This window comes from Falco cherrug, chromosome 3 (genome assembly GCF_023634085.1).
Source record: "Falco cherrug isolate bFalChe1 chromosome 3, bFalChe1.pri, whole genome shotgun sequence".
In the NCBI taxonomy this organism is placed as follows: domain Eukaryota; kingdom Metazoa; phylum Chordata; class Aves; order Falconiformes; family Falconidae; genus Falco; species Falco cherrug.
In genome coordinates, this window is record NC_073699.1 from 57,621,349 (window position 1) to 57,646,978 (window position 25,630).

Consider the following 25,630-nt stretch of genomic DNA (forward strand, 5'->3'; position numbering starts at 1 on the left):
ACCCGCTCTATTTCAGGACACCCAAAGACATCACACATTTACCCATTGACCTTTGTAGCTCTCTTGCTACAACTGTTCTGCTAACAACAAGAAGTGTCATAACATAGGCAATACATGCATGGAAATCATTATCACAATAATCAACATCATTGTTAACAACAAACAGAAACTACATTGGAAATTACTGTAATATCTGTTAAGACTTCAGCTATTAATGTATATTACTCACACAATTTAAAATATCTTTCAAGTAGTCCATAGTTGTTACAGAAATTGTAAGGAAAAAATCAATCCACTGCAGAAAGACACTGACTAAGCATCTGGAAACACGTGATCGTAACTTAACCAAGAGCCACCTCAACCATTACTAATACATGTCTCTGCACTCTTGCCTACTGTGCTAAAACCTAGTTTAAAACTTCAGCAAAAATGGTGAAAATTAATGGCTTTTGTTTTTACCTCAAAACTGTACCAGGGAGCGAGCATGCGCAGTGGAATGCACAGAATCAGCTAGCATGAGCCTCCTGGCAAGCAGCAGCTTGCTGAAAACGGGGTCTGGTACAGGCTCAGTCTTGTGCCTACACCCACAATCTGCTGAACCAGTTCTTGGCTGAATAGCTTCTTCAGTTATTCAATCAGCTCAGTTCCAGCAGCTGCTCATTCAAGTTGAAAGCTAGCTTGGATTCACCCCTCACACACACCTTCTTCCAGCCAATGAATCAAAATGAAGTGCCTAAAGTTTTAATTTACAAATCAGTGGGTTATAACAATAACTTACCAATAAGAAGTTACACATGTTTCAGGGCAAAAACATCAAACCCACATATTTAAAGCAACGCTTATGCTTTTCTGATTAGTATGTTAATACGTCTTTTTAAGGTGTATTCCTTAGAACATCCTCATCCAAACCAAATAGAATGCTAGGTACCAGGTTAATTATTATCTAGACTTTTCAATGTAATTTAGAAAGAAACAGTTGCAAATAACTCTAGTAACAAAATTCCCTTGCATTCAGAATAGAATTTCCTTATTCAAATGTTAATGCCATTTGGGTATTATGCACAGAATTTTCAAAACTGGCCTTAAATATTTAGGCATTCCATGAAATCTGAGTAGCTGACATACTTAGAAAATACCACTCTACATCTAGAGTTAAAATAGAAAAATTACCCACTGATGACAGTGTGGGCAAACAGGAAATCTGTAGATAAGGATTACGAAACAGCAAGTACAGTAAGATTTCAAGACAGATTTAAACCTGTGCTTTTATACAATTACTCTTCAGCCTTGTCCCTGTGTAAAAACTTTCAGCAAATACCCAGAAGCACAAATTGTGACCAGTAAGAGGCTTTTGAATGAAGTGTTAGCAACAGCAATACTAAAACACCAAAGAAAGTAGGATTCTGGTTGTCAACATCAACAGTTATGTTTCAGTATAGACTTGCTTTCAGAAAGAACACACAAATTGAGAGGGCTGAATATCATGAGAATAATCATGAGTATGAGAAACTGAGAGCTTTTTTGGATGCTTGAGGGTTTTAATGTCCCAGTGAGGTGAAGCAATGCTCCAGCATTCCACAGCATCTGAGCCTAAAGAAAAGACTCTGCTACTACCCATGCTAGGAGCAAAACTGTGGGCACACTTTCAGCAGCTGCACAGCACTGTTCTGCATGAGTTCCCAGGGGAGAAATTGCAGGAAAATCCTAAGAAACCCACCACATCACATCATCTTAACAAGTTTATAAGCATTACACAGTAACATCTTATCAGTTCCCGTTAAACAAACTGATTTATCTTGGTCTGCTATCACAGGCAACAGCAGCCTCTTACCTGAGCGGCTGTTGATCTGGACATGTTTAATATTTCCCACCATTTAGGATATGTAGGACTACAATTTAGGATATATAAGACTGTACTATAGAAATTCTACATCCTGCCTAAGCTGCAAACAATACCTAAGATGTACTCACTGTATCATCTCTTACTCTACCCAAAGTGCTCTCAGATGCCTTCTATGTTCGCCTTCTTCCTCCCTGCACAATCTCCTCCAGCACCCTTCTCTGCTTTGGTTGGCAACATCTCTGAATCAGAGGTATGTATGTGTAGACTGGCTGGCCAGCACACGCCTCTGTGTTTGGGCTGTGTACAAGTAGAACTATAATTACTTTTCTGCCCCAGGGGACATCAGTTTAGGGTCACTGATGTCATTCAACCAGCTCCTGAACTTCAGAAACCTTGCTGGAATTACGTATCTTTAAGGATCTCCACTTCTCTGCCAGAAGTGGCAGAAAGCAGCTACCAGCTTCCCTACAGACAGCCAACAGAGCCCACAGGCAACTGCCCACCGAATCCTCATTTTCTGAGGGAGTGAGACAAGTAACAGGGCTGATACTAAAAGGTTTCCTCTGGCTCCCCTTCTGTGGAGGGGAAAGGGATCCTGATGGGTAAGCAGCAAGAGGGGCCAGCACAGAGAGACCCTCAGAGCCTGTGGAGGCTCTTCTCTGGTTTAGTCAACAGCTGCAACAAGAGAGCTTGGGATGGCTGTGGAGCTTGGCCAGGTACAGCTGGGGTTCCCTTCCATTGAGGGATATGAAGCGAATGCACATCTGCTTCCATGCAGTAAAAGTCTTGAATTTTCCTTCAAAGAAATAGAGATGGTATACTCAAGAGCCCTTCACCATCCTTCTTTCCCTTGGTTTCTGGGGCTGCAAATAATTTTTCTAGTTTTAAGTTCCTGCTGCTTTAAATTCTTTTTCATCCTATACTGAATGAGAAAATTTCACCCAAGAAACATTGACTTGGAAGTAACTGACTGGGAGGAGAGAAAGGAGGGATTAATCTCTTTCTCTGCTACATTTTCTAGCTGGCAAGCAACACAGAGACCTCAACGTTGTTTTCTTTTCTGATTTGCATGATTTTGCATTGATATTTAGTTATCTGTTAGAAATAACCGTTTTCACATTAGGGAAGACAAGACATGATGTCTCCGTACAAACAGAACTTGCGCTGCCCGTGTTTAAGATTTAGAACATGCAAAATACATTTACATTTCTTAGCTATTCATTTATAATTGAGCTTGCACATAAATTTCTATGTCAAGCAGCACTAACACATATGACTTAAGAAAGAATGGCACTTCAGTGTCACATACCTGTGTACCTTTTATGGACATCTAAGTATGAAGAGGAGAAAAGCCATGACCCACTAAACCAAAAAATTTCTTTTTATGAAATTCTTTATCAACATATAATAATAAAAAGTAAAAGCACACAGCTGAGTCATTCCATTAAAAAAAAATCATCTTCCCACAGGATCTCAGCTTTGTTTTAAATGAAGAGCAGGCATTTATATTCTGATTAGAGATCTGCAAATACCAAGACCAGTCACAAAAAAGAATAACAGCTTTTACAGATATTATCTGCATTTCTTTGGAAGAAAATACATTAGTTTTAATTTCTGAGAAGCATATTTGCATTCTCCAACAGCACTTCATTTAAATTAATCCAGTCCCATCTCCCTGAAAATGACAATGTATCCCCACAATTGTCAACACCTAGAAATGCTGAAATCTTAAAAATGAAATTTGTATATACTTTCCCTTTCCCCACCCGCAAACAAAGAAGTCGTTTCGTTGTGGAGTAACAGCCTCTTGTTGTAATGCAACAAATGAGGTATTTGCATAAGGAATTATCTTCCAAGAATTACATATGAATTACTGGTCACTGTCACTTGCTATTGTAACTTCACAGTAACTGATCAGGTGTTAAGTACCTGCTTACCTAATTGCTGCTGAAACTACCTTGGCCTTTCTTTAAGCATCAGGTAAATTGAGGATTTACTAACAAAAGAAAGGTGCTACTATTGTGTTTCCCACAGATTGCATAAAATGCTATTCCACAAATTAGAAATAGCCTCTTTTAAAGCTACAGCAAACAAGTGGTTCTTGTTGCATATTTGAGGTATCTGAAAATGAAGAATTATTTTTCTTGAAACCTGTTACAAAAGTTACTTAGTTACAAATGTTCGTGTTGAGCAGAAAAAAAAAAAAAGCCCCTGAAAATAAGTGAATCCCTTTTATGACCAATAGTAAGGAACAATGGCAAACGCAGTTGCTCCTTCCAATGCACTAACAGGAGAGTTAAGGGATCTAATATTACGGACAGCTGAGAAGGAACTGTCACTTGAGACACACTGATTTTTTTTTAATCAATGAATAAAGGCATTAATACCTACTTTCTGCACCCATGCAACTGACAACTCAGCCATCTGAATAAAAGAACAAGTCACCACAGAAAATAATATGATACTTATGGCATATATCCTGAACTCAGGAAAAGCAAACACACAGATACCTCGAAAGGGAAAAAGGTTTCACCCCATCTGTGCTAAAATGTGGGGGACTGGTTTTACAGCAAGCGGAGCTATGAACTGCAGGTTGTAATACCAATATTTTGCTCTTGGATAAGCAATTAAATAAATCTAAATTTAAAGCATTCAAACATAGTGACTTCAATTAGTCTATCAGTATTCTCTAACATTTTCCTAACCTTATTTATCTTTGTAATTAAATAGCTGAGATAAGGCATGTAAACAATGGCACTGATATCCCGTCTTACATCTCTGGAAGGGCATATTCATGAGATGAAAGATGAGCAATCAGATTAATATCTTGCTGAGATATGGTCTGCAGTGTGAATGTTTGGGAACCTGGGTGTTTTAAACACTCAGGTAAACCTTCCTAACAGATTACTACTTTTTTTTTTTTTTTTTTTTTAAACAGATGTATTTTCCTTTCCTTTTCCAGATACAAAAACACTTCTCTCTTAAATCAGCTCCTTGAGAAAAAGATTGAAGAGGGTGACATGTTTTGTAAAGTCAGAATGATAAACTTGACCAAGAGTAATGAGCAATTCTAAAATTCTGCAGAGGTAACAACATAGAAAGCTTTCTTCTAGGATTCTTCACTCGTAAAAGACTTACAGATAAAAATCAAAACACAGAACTGCCTCTGGAAGGTCATTTTTTTCCAGGGCATACAAAAAGCATAATATTACAGAGAGAAAAATGAAGCATATAGTTGCATATACTACGTAGCTAATAGCATAACTAGACATAATCTTGTGACATACAGTATGCAGCCACAGCATAGAGGTCTGCATTGCAGTGAGTGCTCAGCAGCTGAGCACCTCCATGCAGGGCCACATTGGGAAGGGCAGCATTACGAAGCAATCCTGAACAGAAGCAACAAAAGCACTAGTGAACATGCAACAGTTTGCACGTGGATGGAAGGTCGTGCCTCAAAGACAGACATTTACCTGGAAGCTCACAACTAGTATTTTTGTCTGGACATGCAAGTGAAACCAGGGATCACCAGAAAGTCTGAGTGAAACTGAGAAAGATCTCTTGATGTCATATAAAAAGCTCTTTCACAATCAAACGCATGGTGGCCTTGGAGCCAGATAAGGTCTTCAGTTCTACTCCTGCTCCTGACAGGCTGGTCCAGAAGTGTGTCACCAATAGTTAAAGAACCCTAAACCTTTAACCTGAATGCATTCACAACCGTTTTATGTATCCATCACACTTCTGAAGGGCTCTGTAGGCATGGCCAGCTCTTCTCCCTCTTTGTGTTTTATCCTTAATATATTTAGAAGGTGTAAGTGTACACCATTCCAGCTTTTGATCTGACAGGCAAAGAGCCTTGTTAGATAGAACTCCTTCCTCTTACCATCCTGTTGGTTCTCCTCTGCATCCTGCCCAGTTTGTTTTATATTTCTTTAACAGAAGTGATCAGAACTGCTCCTGCTCTCCACAGGAGATTTTGCAGCCTTTAATAATACTTGTCCTCAGCTGAGAATACCTTCCTAGGAATGCATTGTTTCCTACTTTCTCCTTCTCTCCTCCTACCATTTTACAAGCCTCCAAAGGATAGCAAACACCCATCTGTGTGAATAACAAATTCTCCCAACAATGTCCCCCAGATTCCCATAGCAGCCAGCCTTTCTATTCTTTGTGTTACAGGGAACTGGCAGCACATTGTTACGGTGGGTAAACATGCTCATGTAAGCTGTATTTGGAAGCGATAAAGGTAAAAATGTCAATATTTGCCACTAACAACCCCCCAAAAATGTCAAAGGATTACCAGTGATTAGTGCTTACTTTAGCACTGCATATAACCATACACTACAGTAAGGTACAAAACCATTCTACAAATTACAACTTTTTACGTACTCTGCACAAGGAAGCCCATCATTCTGGAAGATACTGAATAAAATGTCAAGAAGAATTTTTGGACCTGGTGGGAAGAGTTGTTTGTTTTCAAGTGTCTGAGGGGTACGGGGAGGGATGTTTTTAAGAGAAGCATATCTAATAAATATAAATAGATCTTCCTTCTTTAAAGGAAGCTAAATCTTCAGAATAGAACAATTATAGGATAAGATGAACCAATTATATCAAGTTTACTTGGTCCAAATATGCATAATGATCTGATCCTTTCTTTAACACATTTAAAACCAAACAAAAACCATGCTGTCAAAAATTTTGCTCATCTTGAACAACGAGGACAGTTCAGGGTAAGCAAGCAATGGCCAGCAGGCAGGTAGGGAAAACGAAACAGACAAGCTTCCACGGACACCCCTCTTATCCCCTCGGCAGCAGAAGCAACACCAAGTCTCTTCTCCATTTTCTCTCTCCAAACTCTTCCTTCTGCCCATGGAAGCAACTAAATCCAAGTTTGCCAAGGTTTCTGAGATTAATTTAGGGACAGGCTGAGAACCAGCCATACTGATGCCAACTTAAGCAACTTGTTTGAGGACAGTAAACCAATAATAACCACAGAAAATGAGGGGCTTTCAGAAACTAACCAAGTGCCATGGCCAGTCTTAGACACCATTTTCAAATAATACATTAAATTGTATGTCCTGAAAAAAGGCCTCTTAATCCATATTATCTCAGATTTAAGGTTTTTGACTATAACCTGTATTTCCAGACTTCCTAGCTCAAGAGTTTCCAACTGCAGAGTGTGCATTATGATAAGAAGTAGTTGTAAAAATTACACAGTAAAAAAAAATGGACACCAACCATCAGTAGTGCAAGACCCTTCCGGGGCAGGTTTTTGTGAATACGGGATTGGCGGACTACTTGAATCTGACATGTCTTCATCCTCCTCTTCATCTTCCATGTCATTAACAGTCTGGTTGGTAGAAAAGTCCAGGTTTCCGTTTTGTGAATAGCGATGTACTAACTCTTTATCCAACTCTTCTACCTTTGGCTTCACATCTGAGAAGAATAAAAAATAAAATAGATGCAAGTACTGTTGCAAAGTTTATTTCCTTTTAAAATAACCAGCAAACCATTCTTTCTCCTTAACGAGGCCTAAGATTCAGATTGTCTGTCACACAATGAATTGCTCTGCAGTTTTTAGGTTTTTAATGAAACACATCCCACCCTTTTCTCACACAGAAAAACAACAATTGAAATGTGCCATACTTTCAAGGTTACCTTCCGGCAAGAAAGGAGGCTGGTCAGGATCCAGGTACAGCTGTGAGAAGATTGGCCGTGGGACAACGCTGCTACATCTCAGAGAAGCTTCTATAGAGTTATGAAGAGCTTCTTCAAAGCGGGCAGATTTTAGTTGCCCTGCATATGAATTCCCCATGATCTAAAAACACAAATAGAAGAGTTGATAAGGGGATGGGAAAGTGCATATGCGGACTGTTTAAAAATGAAGAGTGCGGACTTATTAACGTCCAACATGACAGTGATATAAGGTTAGTAAGAAAGTATGCTATGAAAATTACAGCTCTAACTAGTACTACATGTTCACATTTCTCTCTCAGTCTGGTAGACTGTATCTGTTTGCTTCAACAACAGCTTTTTGCACATTTCCAGCACACTGCTTTGTGACTTCTGCATACGTGGCCTCTCAACAGCCTCAAGAATCTGTCTGGTGTAGAATTTAATGGAGGGTAGATAAAACCATTATTATTGTCTTTTTTAGGTTTTTCAGAGTAGGCTACAGAACGTTGCATAACACAGAAAATTAAAAACATCACGTTTGGCTTCATCACTAGTTGTCTGTGTTTACATGATTTGACTTGTCAGTATGCCATCATTTGCAGAGAAACAACACACAGAAACATCCAATGACCTGAATTTTTGCTCTTGCTAGTATTAACTGAAATTATGTGGAAGATGAGTTCTAATCTGGTCTTCAATGTAACACTATGATTTACATGTACTCTGATCCATACAATTCAAATGATCTAATCATATTCTTACAACAAAGACCTTAAGAGAAAAATAAGTAACATCCAAACCATACACAGAAAATGCTGTGAAAGGCTTTTATTTAAAATTCTGCTCTATACTAGTATAGTGAAAAGAACCTTTTAAAGATCTACTTTGACAATTAATATTTACGTTTATATCAGCAATGAATTTATGAACTTCCTGAACTATTCAAGCAGAAACAAACCTGTAGATTATTACTTCTCCTTGGGTGATATTACACAGCCCATATACTTTATATTTGTGCTCCCAGCACTGGATACAGACTCTCAAATGTAAACATTTAGTAGCAGGATGGCCATGGAAGGTTTTTCAATAAGCTAAGGAAGACTCACTGAAACATGAAATTTTCCACTTTGCTGGATCATTATACCATATCACACGTGTTCCAAAGAAACAGCAATCTAACATTTTCCAATATTCCGAATACAAGACCGCATTTTCGGAGAATTTTATTTCAGCAAAGGTAACTTTTGTCCAGTTAAATCAACAGATAGAAAAGTACAAAACCTTATAATGTTATCCTTGTACTTCCCTTCACAGGATGTCACCTAGCCCTATGACCAGGAAGAGACCTTGGCCAAGAAGGTAAGTTGGCATTTAGAAAACCTACAATTCCACTCCTGCTTTATCACTGGGTTGCTCAAGGTCCTCAGGGCCACCTGTAAAAGGGCAGTAATGATGACAACCTCTTACAGCAGCATTTGAGATCTCTTAGTATTAACAAATAACTAAAAGCCAAACACTACTATATGACTGGAATACATAGGTATAAAGCTTATCTAATTACTCACCTCCAAACTGGGAGAGAGGCTCAGTTCCCTATTCAGTCAGAGAATTTATACAACTTTGGGAAAACAATTCCGCATCTCTGAATTAGACTGGCTTTTAATAAATTCTGGGGTAACAGCATTTCCCTACCCCAACCAGAGACAACATAAACACAGTTTCTTAACATGATGCATCCAGGTTTTTCAGCAATAGAATACTTAAGAGGATTCTGGCTTTCATTCTGTAAGTTTTCATTAAATTTGGAAATAGCAGGGAGTGTGTATACAAACACACAACTACAAAGCAATAACTAACAGCAAAAAGTTATGCTGAAGGAGGATTAAGGTTGCAGTACACTAAATCCTGTCGGATACCTTTGAACAAAGAATTGATGAAAAGCAGTTAAGTGACTGAAATCCTGGTTTTACCGAAATCAGTGATGATATATCCATAAATGTCAGTGAAATCACAACACACTTCTATATCATTAAATTGCATGTAATAAAATTTCATTTCTGTTCTACGGAATTTTATGTCAGGTACAATGAGCTTAAGGTAGGATTTCAGGAATGTACTAAACTGAAAATATTTTAGTTAAAACACCATAATAAAAATTAATCCATTTTTAAGAATCACTAAATTTGCAATTCCCACAGCACTCACCTGCATGAAGTCTGTTCATCCTCCACGTTTTCTACAATCTGTATGTTGTATACCGTCTATGCCAACTATTTTCGTTTTGATGGGGAACTATTAGTAAAATACAGTATGCACACAGCAAAAATGCTGGAGAGCCAAGGTTATTTAATTTGCCTCCCTGGCATCTAGACAAAGAGACTTGCCTGTAGATGGCAATTTCACGGATTTATCTGAACAAGTTGGTTATATTACCGGTGGACATTTCTAGCTTGCCAAGAGAAAACGAGGCTGCAACTGAAAAAGCCAAGTAAAGGAAAGCTTAGGAACCACAGCTTGTGTGAGCACTGGTCTCTGCCGCATGGAAGTGGAGCAGGAGGAAGGCTTGTCGGGGACTTGCTCGTGTAGGACAGGGCAGGCGGAGGGAGGTATCAGAGAGCAGAGCGGACCGATGGGGCCCTGCTGGGCCATGGCGGGGGAAGCTGTGAGCCCCGGGGACCAGCACCAGGGAGCCAGAACTGGGCAGCTAATTTCCTAACGATGCCCGAGGCCATTAGGGCAGCTGGGCCTCAAGTGGAGTTCAAGGGAGCTGGGGGGGGGGGGCAGGCAGAGGCCAGACAGCAGGAGGCTCTCCCTCTGCAGGGGAGAGGAGCTGGCAAGACCTTCCGACAGTGAGCTGCTGTCTGGTTCAGGTTGTGCCATCCTGATCCAGCCCGTCTGAAAGTCAGAGGCACCCATTCAATTACCGCCTTAGTGTTTCTGCTTTTGATTCTACCCCTAAATGCCTGGTGCAATTAGGAAGCGCTTCATTTTCCCCCTCCCAGCATAAAGGGGAGGCAGCTGGCACCACAGCAGCGGCAGGGGAGACAGCAGGAGCAGAACGTGCTTCAAACGTGCTCCAAACGTGCTCAGCTGTGTGGTGGTGGGCTGAGGAGGCAGCAAAGAGTCTGGCGGAGAAATAAACGGGTGGAATTTGAAGGGAAGGAGAAAAGAGGAAAAAACCATTTCTGTTATTAAGACACGTACTTGCCATATCTGCATTTAAGTGTGACCAAACCCAATGGTTTCAAGTAACTAAATGCTCATTGCTAAAAAAAAGTTACGCAAATAGTATACTGGTCCTACATCCCTGTATGAGGCCATTTGGTAAAAATAAAACAACCAAAAAACCCAAACCCTGTTGCTTTCTCGAGTGAAATTAAACAAGTTTTCCCTAAAATTCTGCATATCTGATGTAGTGACAGTGAGCTCGGGGGATGTGGGAGAGACGGTTCTGTGCTATCCTGTCAACACTGATATCTCAGTGCTTACTCTCACACCTACTGTCCTATATCCAGCCATACTGCACTGAGCTATGTCAGAGCTTCCTTGGGTGCACTGAGAGGTTTCTAATGGGCAGGAGGTTTGATGTGGGGGTAAATAATTCTTTCCACATCTACATGCACACTAGCTGCAGCTAGCTCTGCACAGAGCTGTCTAGATTCCCAGCGATCAGCAATTTGCACATCTGTAATACAGTATTTCAATACAGTATTTCAACCCTCAACTTTCCTTTTAACTGCACCATCAGATATCAGTGTACTTTGTAAGTTGTCTATTTCTCTTGGCAACCTTTTAGCTCTGTTTTGGATTGGACTCTGCATGATGTTAGTATGTGCATTATTCAGAGTACGTACATACAGTAAGATTTGCTGCTATATGTTCTTCTCCCCACCCCACCCCACCAAGAAGGCTGTTTGATAACAGCCACTCTCCAGGCTGCCCCTCTTTCCCAATTTTGCCACCACTCAGACAGACAATTTTTCTTTTATGTCCTTAAAACTTTCTATAGAGAGACTAGAAGACACAATTAAAATGCAATAATTACAAAATTAAATCTGTAGCAAAACATGAAATAAGAGAATTTCCTAACATTCAGATCACTTGTACCTCTACACTATCACTCTCAGAGCACTCCTCTGCAAAGATCCAAATACTAAGGCACCGTGATTTCCACCCAACACTTCTCCACTGCTGCTATGCTTCTTCAAAGCAAATTTCCTAAGCCTGCTACAAGCCTTTGCAGTAGCCCATCACTGAACTGGAGGATTAACTGTGAGATTTGCTGGAGTTTGAGAGACGCCTTAGAACAGAGCAGTAAGGCAGCCCTCACATCTCAGTCTGGGTCCTTACAAAGACACAGGAACAAGGGAATCGTGAAGTTCCACTAACCTAACCACATGTAAAGAAGTATTAATGATATAGGTTTTAATAAGAAATTAAATACAGGCATTCATTATGGAAAGCAAAACTACAGTTACTGGGTGTTTCCATCAAAGCAGACAGAAATGAAAGCAAACTGGTGACTGACTTTAGCACTGCATCACTTAACTGTGGGATGAAGGTCCCAGGGAAATTCTGATCACTCTTTCAACCCCAGAAGGTGAACTTACAAGAGAAAGTCTCATCAATTCAAGCAAATAATTGTCCCATGCAGTCATCCAGGTTTCAAAAGATCTGTGCAGAAACATGACACTGGATGTTCAAGAAGAACCAAAGCCCAGGTCCAGCAGACTTGCAGCGTGTAAGTATAGTAAATACTACCCACTTTTAGTCAGAAAAATAGGTGACTATGGTCCTTCACATACCAAAAAAAAAAAAAAAAAAAATGGATAGTGTATTGTTACCCAAAAGCTCTTGGGAGCTACAACTGCACATTGAGTTGAAGGCTCTGCTAGTAAAAATATAATCAGATCATTCAGTACACCAGATACCACATATTTGGCCTCCAGGTGGGTCATGACCCCAGAGACTTTAAAGGAGAGGAACCGAACTAGAGGATGAGGGAGGGGGTGAGTGTTGTTGTTATGGCTTAAAGCAATTTCACAATTACCTGATAGCGAATGATGAATCTGATGCAAACACCCTCCATTAAGTCAGCTCTATCAAGTCCTTACTTTGTGTTTAACCTAATGATGTAATTGTGTTCTCCAAAACACATAATCTGGCTTCTGATCTGGCCTAACCCCACAGGAAAGTTTCTCTTCAAAGGAAAAGAAAGCAAGTTCCTTCACAAAGGCACTGCCAGGCCCAGCACAGTTTCTGTATCTCAAAGGGTTATCTTAGGCAAAGAGAGACCAGGCATCTATTTATGCTGTAGAATTGTTTGGGAACTACTTGTTTCAGGTACAACTACCATTTTCTATTATTTACGTCATTCTTATTGACTTTCTGGGAGTAGTATTTTTTCCCCCCATTAAAGCATCATTAGGATGCATCATGAAAATGCATACAGCAGAAAGGATGACAGTTGGTAATGACAATTACAAATACGTACACTAAAAGTGTAGACTTTGAAGTCAAAAGTATATACCCAGCATTAACTGCATTATTCAGTCGGGAAAGACTTACGTGTGAGCCAATGCAAGACTGCAAGGTGGAGTAGTCTCATTACCAGATCCTTCCTCTCATAACCTTTGTAAGATCTTTTTTTCCCTCTTCACAGTCCTTTCAAGATCCTGAGATTCTCACTCTGCTTTTGTCTTGGTTAGGGATATCCAAACTCAGCTGCAGAAGGGTTTACAATCTTATGCAGCAAGTGATAGATAATTCATTCACAAAAGTCTTTCAGGAAAAATGATTAGTTTGTATTGATTGTGCTTACAGTGGAGTTTCCTTTCGTTGTTTTTCTTTTTTTTTTTTTTTTGAAGAAAAATATTGATAGCCTCCATCCACACGTTTAGAATCTAGTCTTTCAGTCTGATGTTGCCACTACTGTGTCAGAGGAATGGGAAAGATCAAGAACACCTGCTTTTTTCCTGACAAGGTTCTTCCTTTACTGCTCAGTTAATAGTATCTGTACTTGGAGTATTGCATCAGATTACCTGGGATTTGGACAATTCCTTGGACAGAGACAGATAAATGGATACACAACAGAGCTACATACAGGATGTTGGCCCAGGGCAGCTATTCCCCCACAACATGGAACAGAAAGAAAATCACAAGTAGTGCTAATATGGAGGTTGCTATGTCCTTACTGCTCCATCCCTTCCACCATAAGACTATCCCCACAGTCTTCAGGCACAGTTCACAAAACAATGAACATACTAAAGGTAACATGCACACCTGAATTCAGGATGGTGTTAGTAAATTGAACTTACACGTGTAAAGCTTTCAACTCCAAATCACCCTCCAAATACTAAAAAATTAAGTCTGAATTGCATTTTTAAAAATTCAGTGATCTGCAAGTTTTCGGCTTCACAGTGCAAACAGCAGTGAGGCAACACTGAGGCTGAAAAAGGAAAACCACCAAGAAACTGAAACTCTATCTCATCTCTTTTACTTAAAACTGGAAATGTCTCTTCAGTTCTTTTTAACAGTATTATTTACTGAGCTGTACACCTGAAGAGGAGTTTAAAACTGCAGTCAAGCATAGAATATATTATGAGGTGCAATGTTACAGAAGTCACTGCAAGTTAAGCTCCGGTCAAGTTTTACAAAATGGTAATTCAGTAGTTTTAAGTTACAAGTACAGCACTTCTGTTTATTACCTAACATCTCACATTCTCCTTCATCTTTCAAATATTCTGATAGAAGTCTACCAGAATCTTTAGAAGCAATCTATCTTTTGTAAGTCTGAATTTAAAAAACACTATTGTAGAGTTAGAATCAAACTACATAAACCCAACAACAGTCAGTTCTTATCACCAAACTGGAGCTGAAGTCATTTTGCACGATTTCTGCATGTGAAGCTTTGTGACAAGGACTGTACAGACCTTGCACTGGCTTTGTCTTTCTCCAGGTTATGGCTCCCACTCAGAAAAGAAATGCTGCATTCCAGGTGGGCTGAACTCTTTAAGGCACAGGAAGAGGAAAGCCATCGCAGTCAGTGCTGTGGGGATGCTCACCACATTCCTCTAGTGAAGACTGAGATGATTTAAGGATTAAGCATGTGCCAAACTTCATTTGATGTCATTTCCTCAGTAAACAGATGCAACAGACAGATGAAAGAAAACATCTGACTTCACTACAGTGACAATACAATATGCAAAAATTATGGAGAACTAGTTTCTGTGAATAAATAATGCTGAGCTAGAAGCATTTAAAGCAATATATGCCTACCTGAATACAGAAAATTACATGAAAAAGTACTGTAAAGAGACCGGAACATTAATGGAGCACAGCTATAGCTGGTACGATTTGGTGGAGTACTTGGAAACAAGGAACGTCTTTTGACAACTGTTGTAAATGCACAGCTCACTTTCATGGGCAAAGACCACCTTATGCACGCAAACACTCATATACAAATAGGCACTGTATGTTCTGTCACCAGTTGCATGCACCCATACACTTTTACTCTCTCTCTTCCACTCTCATTCACCCACACACATCTGTTCACACAACCCTGCCCTCCTCCCCAAGCTTTTGCAAATACATCATTTCCCTAATTATTCCTCCTCTGCCTTCCTACTGTGGAAAAAGGAACTTAATTAGAAACCAGAAATAAACTGTATTTTGTGTTTCTAATAGTAAATATATATATAACCTTTTTAGTCTTCTCTGGGGTTTCGTGGAAAGATCAATGATACAGGGTTGTGGACAATGACAGGAAGTCAGATACCAACAAACTTGACCATAAAGGCTATAAAAGAGTATAAAAGTTAATAAAGATTCAGTTTTCAGTCATACAAAAAGAGATGCTCAGTAGCAGATAAGCAAGAATGAGAAGATTATATAGTGGAGTGCAAACCTTACATAAGTAGGCCTATATCCTTAATGATATAGAAGCTTTCAGGAGTTAGTTATGTCAATTTAACCTATTCTGACAGTAATGTTTTTAGAGCCCTCTGTAATGATGTTATGAAATTAGGAGATAAGTTACTGAGAAGGTTTTCTAGGGTTTTTACAATTAATTTGTAGAAGATGGAGTAAATGCTTTTATGCTACTGGGATCTTTCACAATCTGCATAGGAAATGGAACATTACTGTACATCTTCAACAGAAGAGGCACATTTTTCTTTCAACAGAAAAACCTTCAGGTGGAAAAAAAAAGGTGTAACGTTAAAAGACTTCATTATTTTAAAAGGAGTATGTGCTCACACTTGGACGCTTACACACTCATTGCAGAGGCAGCACAAATAAATCACTAACGAGCACTTTCAAAAATCTCAGCTTGCTTCCTTAAAACAAGCATCCTTATACATAGCTTTCCCCATTTATGTTCCCTGCCCTAAATAAATAGGACTATTAACTACATTATTAATGACAGTGCAATACAACAAAATCAGTAATGGTGCTTAAGCTGAGCTGTAGAATCAAGGCATATTTTTGCTGTGTAATTCTGATTTTTAATTAGTTGCAGACATGAATTACAATTTATTCTCCTAACAACTTAGCATGTTAGCACAGTCAGGCAAGTTACATGCTTAAATCCTTTCAGCTACCACTGATAATTAGCTGACACAGCAGATACAACTAATGTAGTATCTAAGTAATCAATGTAATAACTACTTAAATAACTGTAATTGCATGTAGCATTTTGCTGCTTACTGAAATGTTTTTCCAAGTCCAAATTTGTTACTCAAACCATGTATTCAAAATCAGTACCTGTTCCCAAACCTAAAAGATTTTTTTTTTAATGGAGATTTGATGTTTATTTCAATGAAATGCTGTCTAATATTACAACATTTTTAACAAACTTTATGTGGACTTCTTTAATTTCCTTGACTGGGAAGCTCAGTGAACAGACTTGTCACATCATTCCAAATATGAAACACAAGTCTGTATTTGGCAACAATTTTAAAGCTGGTAACTATCACTAATTTCTCACTTTTATGAATTATGTATTTTTCCCCCCCTGAGAGGTTGCTTTTTTTCACCTGAGAAGGTGAAAGGTAAAGTTACCAGTTCTTCAAGAGCCATATAATGACATAAAAAGGAGCATTAATAATGGCATCTCAACTTGCACTGCTCATGAAAATGAAAAGGATGATGCATTAAGCATAGGTGGTCTGGTTACGTAGAAGCTGAGCATTTCACCTACAATCCCAAGCATCCTTTGAAGGTCTTATCAGTAAAGTTTGTTATCAACTCTTCAACACAACTGGACTAACAAAGACCACCATATGAAGCTAATTAAATTAATGATTTTTCCAACCATTGAGTTCCCTCAACTTGTTTGTAATACTTACTAATTTTTTTCTTGCACATCCTCTCTACATCACTTCTCATGATCTGCTTTCAGGCCTCAATACTGTAAGTACATACTCACCTGCCTGCTGATGCTTTCTTGTCTTCAATAGGACCATGGTGTAGGACTATACACTATGGCTTAGCAAACCACGTTTGTAAATTATTGTAAACCCTTACGCCACTAGGCTGCAAAAATCTACGTTTTAAACTTCATAGCTTATACTATTTATATATTATATGCTACCATTTATATAGGAACTTAGGCATACACACTGACATTTAAGACTGCTAACCAAGATAACACTATTTGATAGAAAAGCAGCATAAAAATTCACTACTATGTACAGAAAATGTAAGCTGAAATGTACCAAGTCTGACACATCTCAACATCAGATAGTATAGTACAACCATTAAACAGGAAAATCCTTAATAAAAATCATTTAGATATTTACATCTGCAGTAAAAGTGTTCTTTCCCCACGCTCTTTTCCTTCCTTCTAAATAAGAGAGACAAAGAAATCTTTTATTGCCCAGCAATATAAACTAATTGCTCTTCATCTTGTAGAGACATTACTTGCCCTGAAAATTCTTAATTCTAACAACACGTACTAACTGACACTACTAAAAAAATATCTTTCTGAATAATAGGCATAATGGTAATACAGATTACATCAGCTCTTAAAACTTTCCAAACATACATGACCCAGTTCTTCAGGAACATCCACTCAGTATTTTCTTTTTCCACAGTATTAATCTTATCTGGTGCATGTTCTGGTTTGTGACAGTTACAACAAACTAAAAATGAAGCACTGGACTAGGACTTTGTAAACTTAAACCTTTCTTTTGCTGTAAGCAATCCTTTTCCCCGCCTGGGGCATGCAGATGTAGCGTGACAGTTCTTCAAATCCCTAACATAAATTAAAAAGTAAAATTAAATCAAGGTGTAATAAAGAAAGTCTTAAGTAATCAAATTTTCATGCACTAATACACCTGGATAGGAGAAGGTTAAGTGGGTTGTTGGGTTCCTCACCTCCTCCAAGAAAATGACTGGTTTTCATCCTAGAGCCTTGCCTGAAAACAAGGCAAGTCTGAAAGAGAGTTCTCCTTGTTTTTATGAGGCTTGAAAACCATCAGCCCTTAAAAGGAACCTCAAAGATGGAAACAAGTCCCTCTTCTTTGCAGAGAGGTTTTATCAAAATGTTTATCAAGTCTATTCAGAGCACATTCCTGCACAGCTCTTCCAAAAATACCATTTCCAAATAGGTCAAAATGATCACATTTCTGCTTTTTTGAACTGGGAATATGTTTCAGAAAGGAACAAACAAATCTTTTCTTATCTGAATCTCCCATGAAGTCTCTAGATAGGGGCATATCTAACATTGTTCTTCTGTAGTCACTTTTAGCCTGTGATGTGGAGACAAAAACCCCAGCAAAGCCAGCTGCTTTCATGGCCGGTTCTATGCAAAATGCAATGCATTGAATGGAAAAGAAAACCATGCATAGGTCAAAACCGTAGCAATCAGCTTAAAACCACAAGTAATGTCAAGTTTAATATCATTTGGACATTTTCTGCAACTTCTCTGCTACTGAGAAACTGTCTAAACTACTCATATAATTTCTGTTTAAAAACAAAATAAGTTTCTCTTATTTAGTTTTTGTGGAAATGAACTTCAAAATGCAGACTTGCTTTGTAGAGTTCTTCCTTTTCCTTTTACTCAACATGTGTTTGTCATGTGTCAAAGCTGACTCTACTTTCTCCCCTCCCCAGAATACCACAAATTCTTCTGTAAAATAAACAAAGCAACGTCCAGAATCTCTGCAATGACCAGAGGCAACCCTTGTTTGAGATCAAAGATGCACATCACTACTGGGCCTTCTGCAACATCCCAGATTTCAGTTAAGATGAAATTTGCAACAAACAGGCAATCAACAGAACAAAACTTTAACATCACATCAAGGGCTATATCTAAAAGGAAGAGTTTCTTTGACATCCAAGCTACCTTTTCTAGATAATTAGAAATCCCAATAGGTGGTTGTGGGATAAATGTCTGCAAATAGCATTTTTATAATGCTGTTTAGGTCTAGCAAAGAAAAACCTCTATCTTTACTTAAAACAGAAATGCAAAAATTCAAAATTACATACTGTGAACACTTAATAGGAGAAGAAAACAATTTCTATTTCTAATGCTTATGTTTGTTTTGTGATGCAACTCATCATCTACTACGACAAATTGTGTATGGGGCATTTATGTCTTATGGAAAAAAAAAAAGATAATAAAATACATTATTTGTTAGAGATACTAGATGTACTTCTCTACTTGTTTTTCTCCTAGAAGGAAATGTTTACAGGCTGGATTTAATTTACTTGCAACATAAACATGCTAGGCAAAGGCAGTCTTTATTCCCAAAGCTGCTATCACAATTTAATGAGTTAATAACACAGAAAATTCACAGGCTCTATGCATTCTTGAAGGCATGCATATAAAAATTCAGTAAATACTGATATTCAAGAAAGTCAAGAAGCTAGAGCTCATAATATTTTTCTGTGACTGCTGCCACAGTAGAATATAAATACTATGTATAAAATTCTCACTGGGAGCTAAAATCCACTTGAAAAAAACAACCACTTGATAAATAAACACTATAGATACAGAAGAATTTTCTCCAGTAGGTGAGAAAAAAATCTTAATAATCTGTAATGTCAATTTTACATACTTTGAGTAATTAAATTCTAGGGTTACAAACAAAACTAAGCATTGTAGCTTAAATACGTATTTCTCTAAGCAGTTTTATTATAGTTTCTTTTATATAGCCCTTAATTCCATATAGATGTATATGTAAAATGTGATATTCATTGTTTATAGGGATGAAGCTGATAATACACTCCAACAGACATCTCATTGAGTTCCTACAGCAAAAGCCAGTCCAATCTCATTGATAAATAAATCACCTTAATCCTTTATTCATTTGTTATTGCCTTATTGCAAAAGCATGAAACTGAAGCCTAGAAAGTCAAAGTTAAGGCCTGACCTTCCATCTCTATCCTATCTGGCCGCTCCCTTGTGTACCCCTCAAACACACATGCTACCATTTTCTGATGAGTTTAGAAAGGGTTATCAGGAGAATTTCAAGACATGTGTCAGTTTTGTAGCAGCCTGAATGCTATACAAACATCTTTTGTGTTTAATAGGCGATTTGTATTTTAGTAGGTTTATCCATTCCCAACTTTATTTGTTTAAAGGTGCCTTAACCTTGACATAAATCAATGCTAAGCATCTGTATAGAGTACTTCTGAAGAGTTTAAAAATTAAGCTCTTTCAGACAGCTACATTTTGCAAGCACATTTCTTTAATAATAATAAAAAAATTACTTTTCAACTTCTTTGCTCATTTTTTCCCCTTGAAAATCATGCCTTTTTTTTTTTCACTCATCATATTCTTTTAAAGATCATGATGAAACACCACATTAGTCACTACAAAAATGCCATCACTGCTGGCTCCTGAGTATCCTTTTCTTCCTAACACAACAATGACTGTTTGCGGAAGACAGTAGGGCCAAAGAGTCAGAGGCCCCGTCTTCCAGCAACCCCCCCCCCCTTCCAAAGAAAAACAAAAAGCACTGAACCTTTTCTGCCACATGCCCAGTCCTTCCCCCACCACCTCTCTGGTGAAGACAGCCATTATTACATTTCCTTTCAGGTTATTTACAAGGTCTTGGCTCTGACATTGATTTCTTATCTGTTTCTATGACAAATGTTAAGTGTTAATAAGCTGTCGCTTTAAAGAAAGATAATGCTAAACAAATTATAGGAATGAATTAATCAAAAACTATTCTTAATTTTTTTTTGTGAGCATTAAAAAAAGAGCAGCAGAAATTGCTCAAGACCAGAAAAAAACCCACTTTTTTTCCAACCAATTAATAAGTGTTAGCAGATTAAAGAATTTATAGTTTAAACTAGGCAGTATCCTGATAATCTAAAATGAATTTGTCAGAGGATATAGAATAACCGGGCAGGCAGAGCTCCCTAAGGAACAAGGTCTTTTAATTTGTAAGTGAAGGTTTTTACTTTTCCAAATATTTTCCTCATGGTATACATTTTAGGATCAAAGGTGAAAGTTCAGAAATCTTTTCAGTTACAGAACCATTAAAATGATAAACATTTCGGATCCCAAAGTACACTTCTACTCTAACTGTCCTTTCAGACCTGCATTGACTGCACTATAATAGCTGCCAACATTTGGTAAGGATTAGCCTTTCATTTAGACAAAAGCTAGCATTCCTTAGCTAAATCAGCACTTTTTGCCATCAGACTCATAAAACCTTTTCACAACACAGATTTTCAAGAGAATCCTTTAGGGTTTTAGGATGCTGGTCCTTTTACTAAGTAACAAAATACACCCCAGGGTGTCTCATTGACCGCACTCAGCTGTCCTTTGACCTCTGCAATTGTTTAGCCTAACTTCAGGGCCACAGAATCTGCCTCCCCCCATCAAAAAGGCTAATGTTGCTTCCTCCTAGCACCTGGGGAAGCAAAATCCTAGAGGTTCCCCCCTCTTACAGACTTCTACCATGTTCCAGATGTTGCCAAGCAAAATGTTCCTGCAGGCAGGTTTTGGGAACCCACAAATGCCACTCAGAACCTGGGCTATGGCCATGACCCCCTTGCTCTGCTCAGTGCTGCCCTTGCCCCAGGGATACAACAGGTCATAAAGCAGGAATAGATCTTCGGCCTTCTGGGTATGCTGGCTATTTAAATGCATCAAGAAACTATGCGAGTCCAATATTGTATACCAGCAAAAAAGATGTGTGAGAATCTCTCTTGGAAACACAAATCTCTCCCAATCATTACAAAGATCTGCATTCTTCTTCCCATTTGTTTTAAATCCTTTGAGAGGACAAACAAACAAACAGACATCCACCCTCCAAGCGCATAAAACATACATTTAGCTAGTTGCTTAGGTATTTGCAGTGCTTCTAAGTAAAACAACAGAAAAAAATTGTAATAGCTTCAAAAGAACTGTCATTAAATAATGAAGCTGACCCCACTGTGACTATATGAGAAAAAAATGGAAGCACAAATCAGCCCTCTTTGGTGAAGGCTGTTTAATTATATGAACTGGATTTCAAGATTTTTGAAGAACTTAGAACTGTACATGCCTGAAGCAAAAATAATTTACAGTCCACACTGTTCCTAAAACACAGTCAATGGAAATCAAAACACAGATGCTGAATATAAAAATACAATGTATTGTCTATTAGGAAAGGCAAGTACAGTACCTTCTCAGATTCCTTTTAACCTATTTGAAATGCAGTCATGATTAAAAGATGCAGCTAAGAGTTTGTGAAGCCTTGCTGCAAAGTTGTTTAAAACTCCTGAATACCTGAAAAATAAGGGAGAAAAAAAAATTAGATTTACTCATGCCAGCATATAGTTTACAATAAACAAGCAAAACTTGCCTATCTAAATCTGGTCTAGGGCAAAAACTAGACTGGGGTGGGGAAAGGAGGGCTGACCATTCAAAAAATCATTTTTTTGTTAATAGGAATATTCAGTTGAAGTTGCATGGCAGCTTCCCCTCATTCTAGCAGCAGTCAAGTACAAGTTTGTCATAGAATCTGCATGTTTTTGGCACCGAAGTCACTATATAAAATATCAGGAACTTAGCACATCAGTATGAGAACATTAACTGTCACAGAAACATAAACATTAGATGATAATGTAGAAGTAATTATTTTACTATTGGTTTAAAAAGAAACAAACTAAATGGGTGACCAGTTACCTGTGCTAAACTGCAGATCAACGTTCAAAATTAAAACAGAATTAGCTGGTTGCTCTCCTATCTGACATCCTGTAAAGGTATTTAAGTGAAAATATGTCTAATAGAAAAAAAGAATACACCTGAAACACCCCAAAGAATGGCAACAATGGTGTAGCAAGCAGCAGGCAGAAGAGTAACTCTTAAAATGCCTAGGGCCATACAGAAGAGCAATTAACATCAGGAAGAGCTTTAAATTAAGTTATCATTAACTGGACTTTGACAAGACTTTCTTAGCTACACAAGTTATTAGCCTGGTTTCTCAATAGAAATGGACAATATTTTGCCAAAAGATGTAAAGGCATTTCCCCTGTTGCTCACAAATGGGATTTGAGGTTTAAAAGCTGGGACCACACCCTTGGGCCTACTGTCAAAACCAGAACAAACGTGACTGTTCCAGCTGTACACCTAGATTTCAAACCCCAGGTTTCAAAATTACAAGCAACATAGCTTTACGCTTCCTCCCACTCCTCCCATTTTTTTAAATCTGTCATTTAAGAGAGCAGCTATAACCCTCACTGCTCACTCAGGAAAGGTTTTGGGTAGGATTGTTGTGTTCTGAGAAAAGACATTAAACAACTCTATTGCCGGGCCCACTGACGCTGCCCTGCGCTGTGCATCCCTGCCACGCTAACAGTGAATCCATCACGGAGTGCCAACAGGGTCAACACACACTGCTCCCGACCAAACTGTAGGGCTCTGCAGAGACTTCAGTGATTGTAGAATGTCAGTAATCCAATTCCAACAGCTCCTGGCTCTGAAATTGCTATTTTTCGGACACGTGCTGAACATTTCACCTGCTAGTAATGACATTTTTGTATTTTCTTCTAATTACACTCAAAGCTAAGACCTTTGGCCCTAGGCCACAGACCTCTATTCAGGCTGCACACATTCTCTTAAACGCCCTGATCCTTTGTTGTCACTCTCGGTCTTTCATCTATTATTTACATCCATTGAGAAGAGAGATACGCTACCATTTGTGAAGCTTTAAAGCTTCTAATCATCTTAATTTCTTTGCCTTTCAACCAGTGCTTCCCCTTATGGACCAAGGCCAATAGTGTGACAAAATAATTTTTCAAGCCAAGATCCTTCTGGACCCTTCCCAAACCTTGACACACACTGGGCTCCAGCTGCTTTTGCAAACACAGACCTTTGCTCAGCTCAGGGTGGGGATGGATTTGCTTGTCAGTGGCTTGGGGGGAGTTTTCTTGGAGTTTGTGTGTGGGTTTTTAACATCACTTTCTTTCTCTTAAAATGTCTAACTCTGTTTAGCTAAATCAGAGATACTGTAGTGAATCTTCCCTTTTTTAAAAGCATCAAGTACCTCCTGAAATACAAATGGCTACAAATTTTAAGTTTACTTTTTTTTCCAAAACCTGAACTGCTGATATGCAGTTTTGGTTTTATACTGCTATGCACCCACTGAGTACTGACAGATTCTCACACAATATTTAAGATACACAAAAGATCACTAACCTTTTCTGTGATTATTGGCAGCATTAATTTGCCCTAATCTTATAACACAATGTGAGAAAAAAAACCATTTCTTTGTCTGATGTTCAAATCCTCTCCTGATCCTCCCTTATTTGCAAATGAAGTAGGATATGTATCAGTGGCATTTTCATCAAGATGCAGAAGATCTCTTCAGAATTCATTCAGCCACCAAGCTTCATTTTCAAGACCTGTGGGATCTACTAACATGTGATCCATCTTGGCTCTTTCTTCCACTACTGCCTGGCTTACTTTTGATTTCTAACAGTGCTTCCTTGTTGTTTGTCCCCTCTGAAGACCCCAACCCCCTTGTCTTTTTTTATTTTCACCATTTGCTTCAACCAGCAGTTCACTTGAGACTCATCCATCTTACAATGCCTAAAGTGACAGATGCTCTCAGGAATGACCATACTGTGGAGTGAACAAAAGATAACATCACCTCTAGGAACTCAGGGAGAAATACAACCTCAACCCCAAGACACAGTTATCCTGATGGACACAGCACCATAAACCTCTCTCAAGTGGAAAAAAAAAAAAAAAAAAGAAAAAAAAAAGAGAGAGAGAGAGAGAGAGAAAACAACAATTGCAGAGAAAGGCAATCTGACACAATTAAAGGCCAAAAAAGAGTATTCCTTCTGTTGCAGCTGTAGTTAGTGAAGCTGATGGCCTTTTTATTTTCTTCGTCTTTTCCTAATACCCATGGAAGAATTTTGTAGAATTTACCAATGATAAAAACAAGAGGCACAGAGAGAGTGGAGAAATTTCACACAAAAACTGTCTCGGGATCCCTACAGACTTGAATGGAGGAAGGTGGCACTTTGGAACAGTTTCAGCGACATGTCACACAAGTCCTTTGCCAAAACACAAACATTACCTTGCTAAAATCTACACATCCTACAGACCAGCTGTTGCTCAGTAAATCCTACAGGAATTCAGAATCATTGCGCAAGCCTGTGCCCTTGACGAATGCATACTGCAATCAGTCTAAGATTACTTCAATACAGCGGCTGCTTGATAAATCTGTAATTTGCAAGTAACAGCTCCCCAGTGTCTTGACATTTGAGCACACACCATTTAGAAAAAAATTTAAATTAGAATGATAGATTTGCCAGCCAACACCCACATACCCATCTACAGAAGGATGCCTGTTTCTAAACAAAGATCTGCACTCTATGCCTAATAAGACTAAAGCAAAAACTGCTGACTTGAAATATGGCCAAAAATCTCTATCCAGTCAGTGGAACAGGACTGGCTGAAGAAAGAGGGGTCCTGGGTGGTGCCACAAATCTCTTACTTAACAAAGGAAAGGTCATATTAGCATCTCCCAGTGACATACTTGCAAAAGTGACGCCACAAATGCTGGGAATCCCTTCTCCGCAGTGAGATGCAAAGAATTCCTTTCTCTCCCAGCAAAGCTTTAAACAGCATCTTATGTTCAGTTTTCAAACAGTATACAAAAT

At 38.5% G+C, this 25,630-nt stretch overlaps 1 protein-coding gene across 13 annotated transcripts in view; it reads right to left on the reverse strand.

Annotated features, from left to right (window-relative positions):
- The window catches only part of GREB1L (GREB1 like retinoic acid receptor coactivator), a 144,585-nt gene that overhangs the window by 58,845 nt on the left and 60,110 nt on the right, over positions 1-25,630 (reverse strand). For 9 of the 13 annotated variants that reach the window (XM_055704268.1, XM_055704267.1, XM_055704266.1 and 6 more), the window contains 3 exons: positions 22,141-22,244; positions 7,487-7,658; positions 7,079-7,276 (listed from right to left, as the gene is read on the reverse strand). In XM_055704268.1, coding sequence (XP_055560243.1) covers positions 7,079-7,276; positions 7,487-7,655 — 367 coding nt within the window. In that variant the 5' untranslated portion in view covers positions 7,656-7,658; positions 22,141-22,244. The remainder of the gene's footprint in view (positions 1-7,078; positions 7,277-7,486; positions 7,659-22,140; positions 22,245-25,630) is intronic. The other 4 variants (XM_055704277.1, XM_055704275.1, XM_055704274.1 and 1 more) reach the window with 1 other exon arrangement.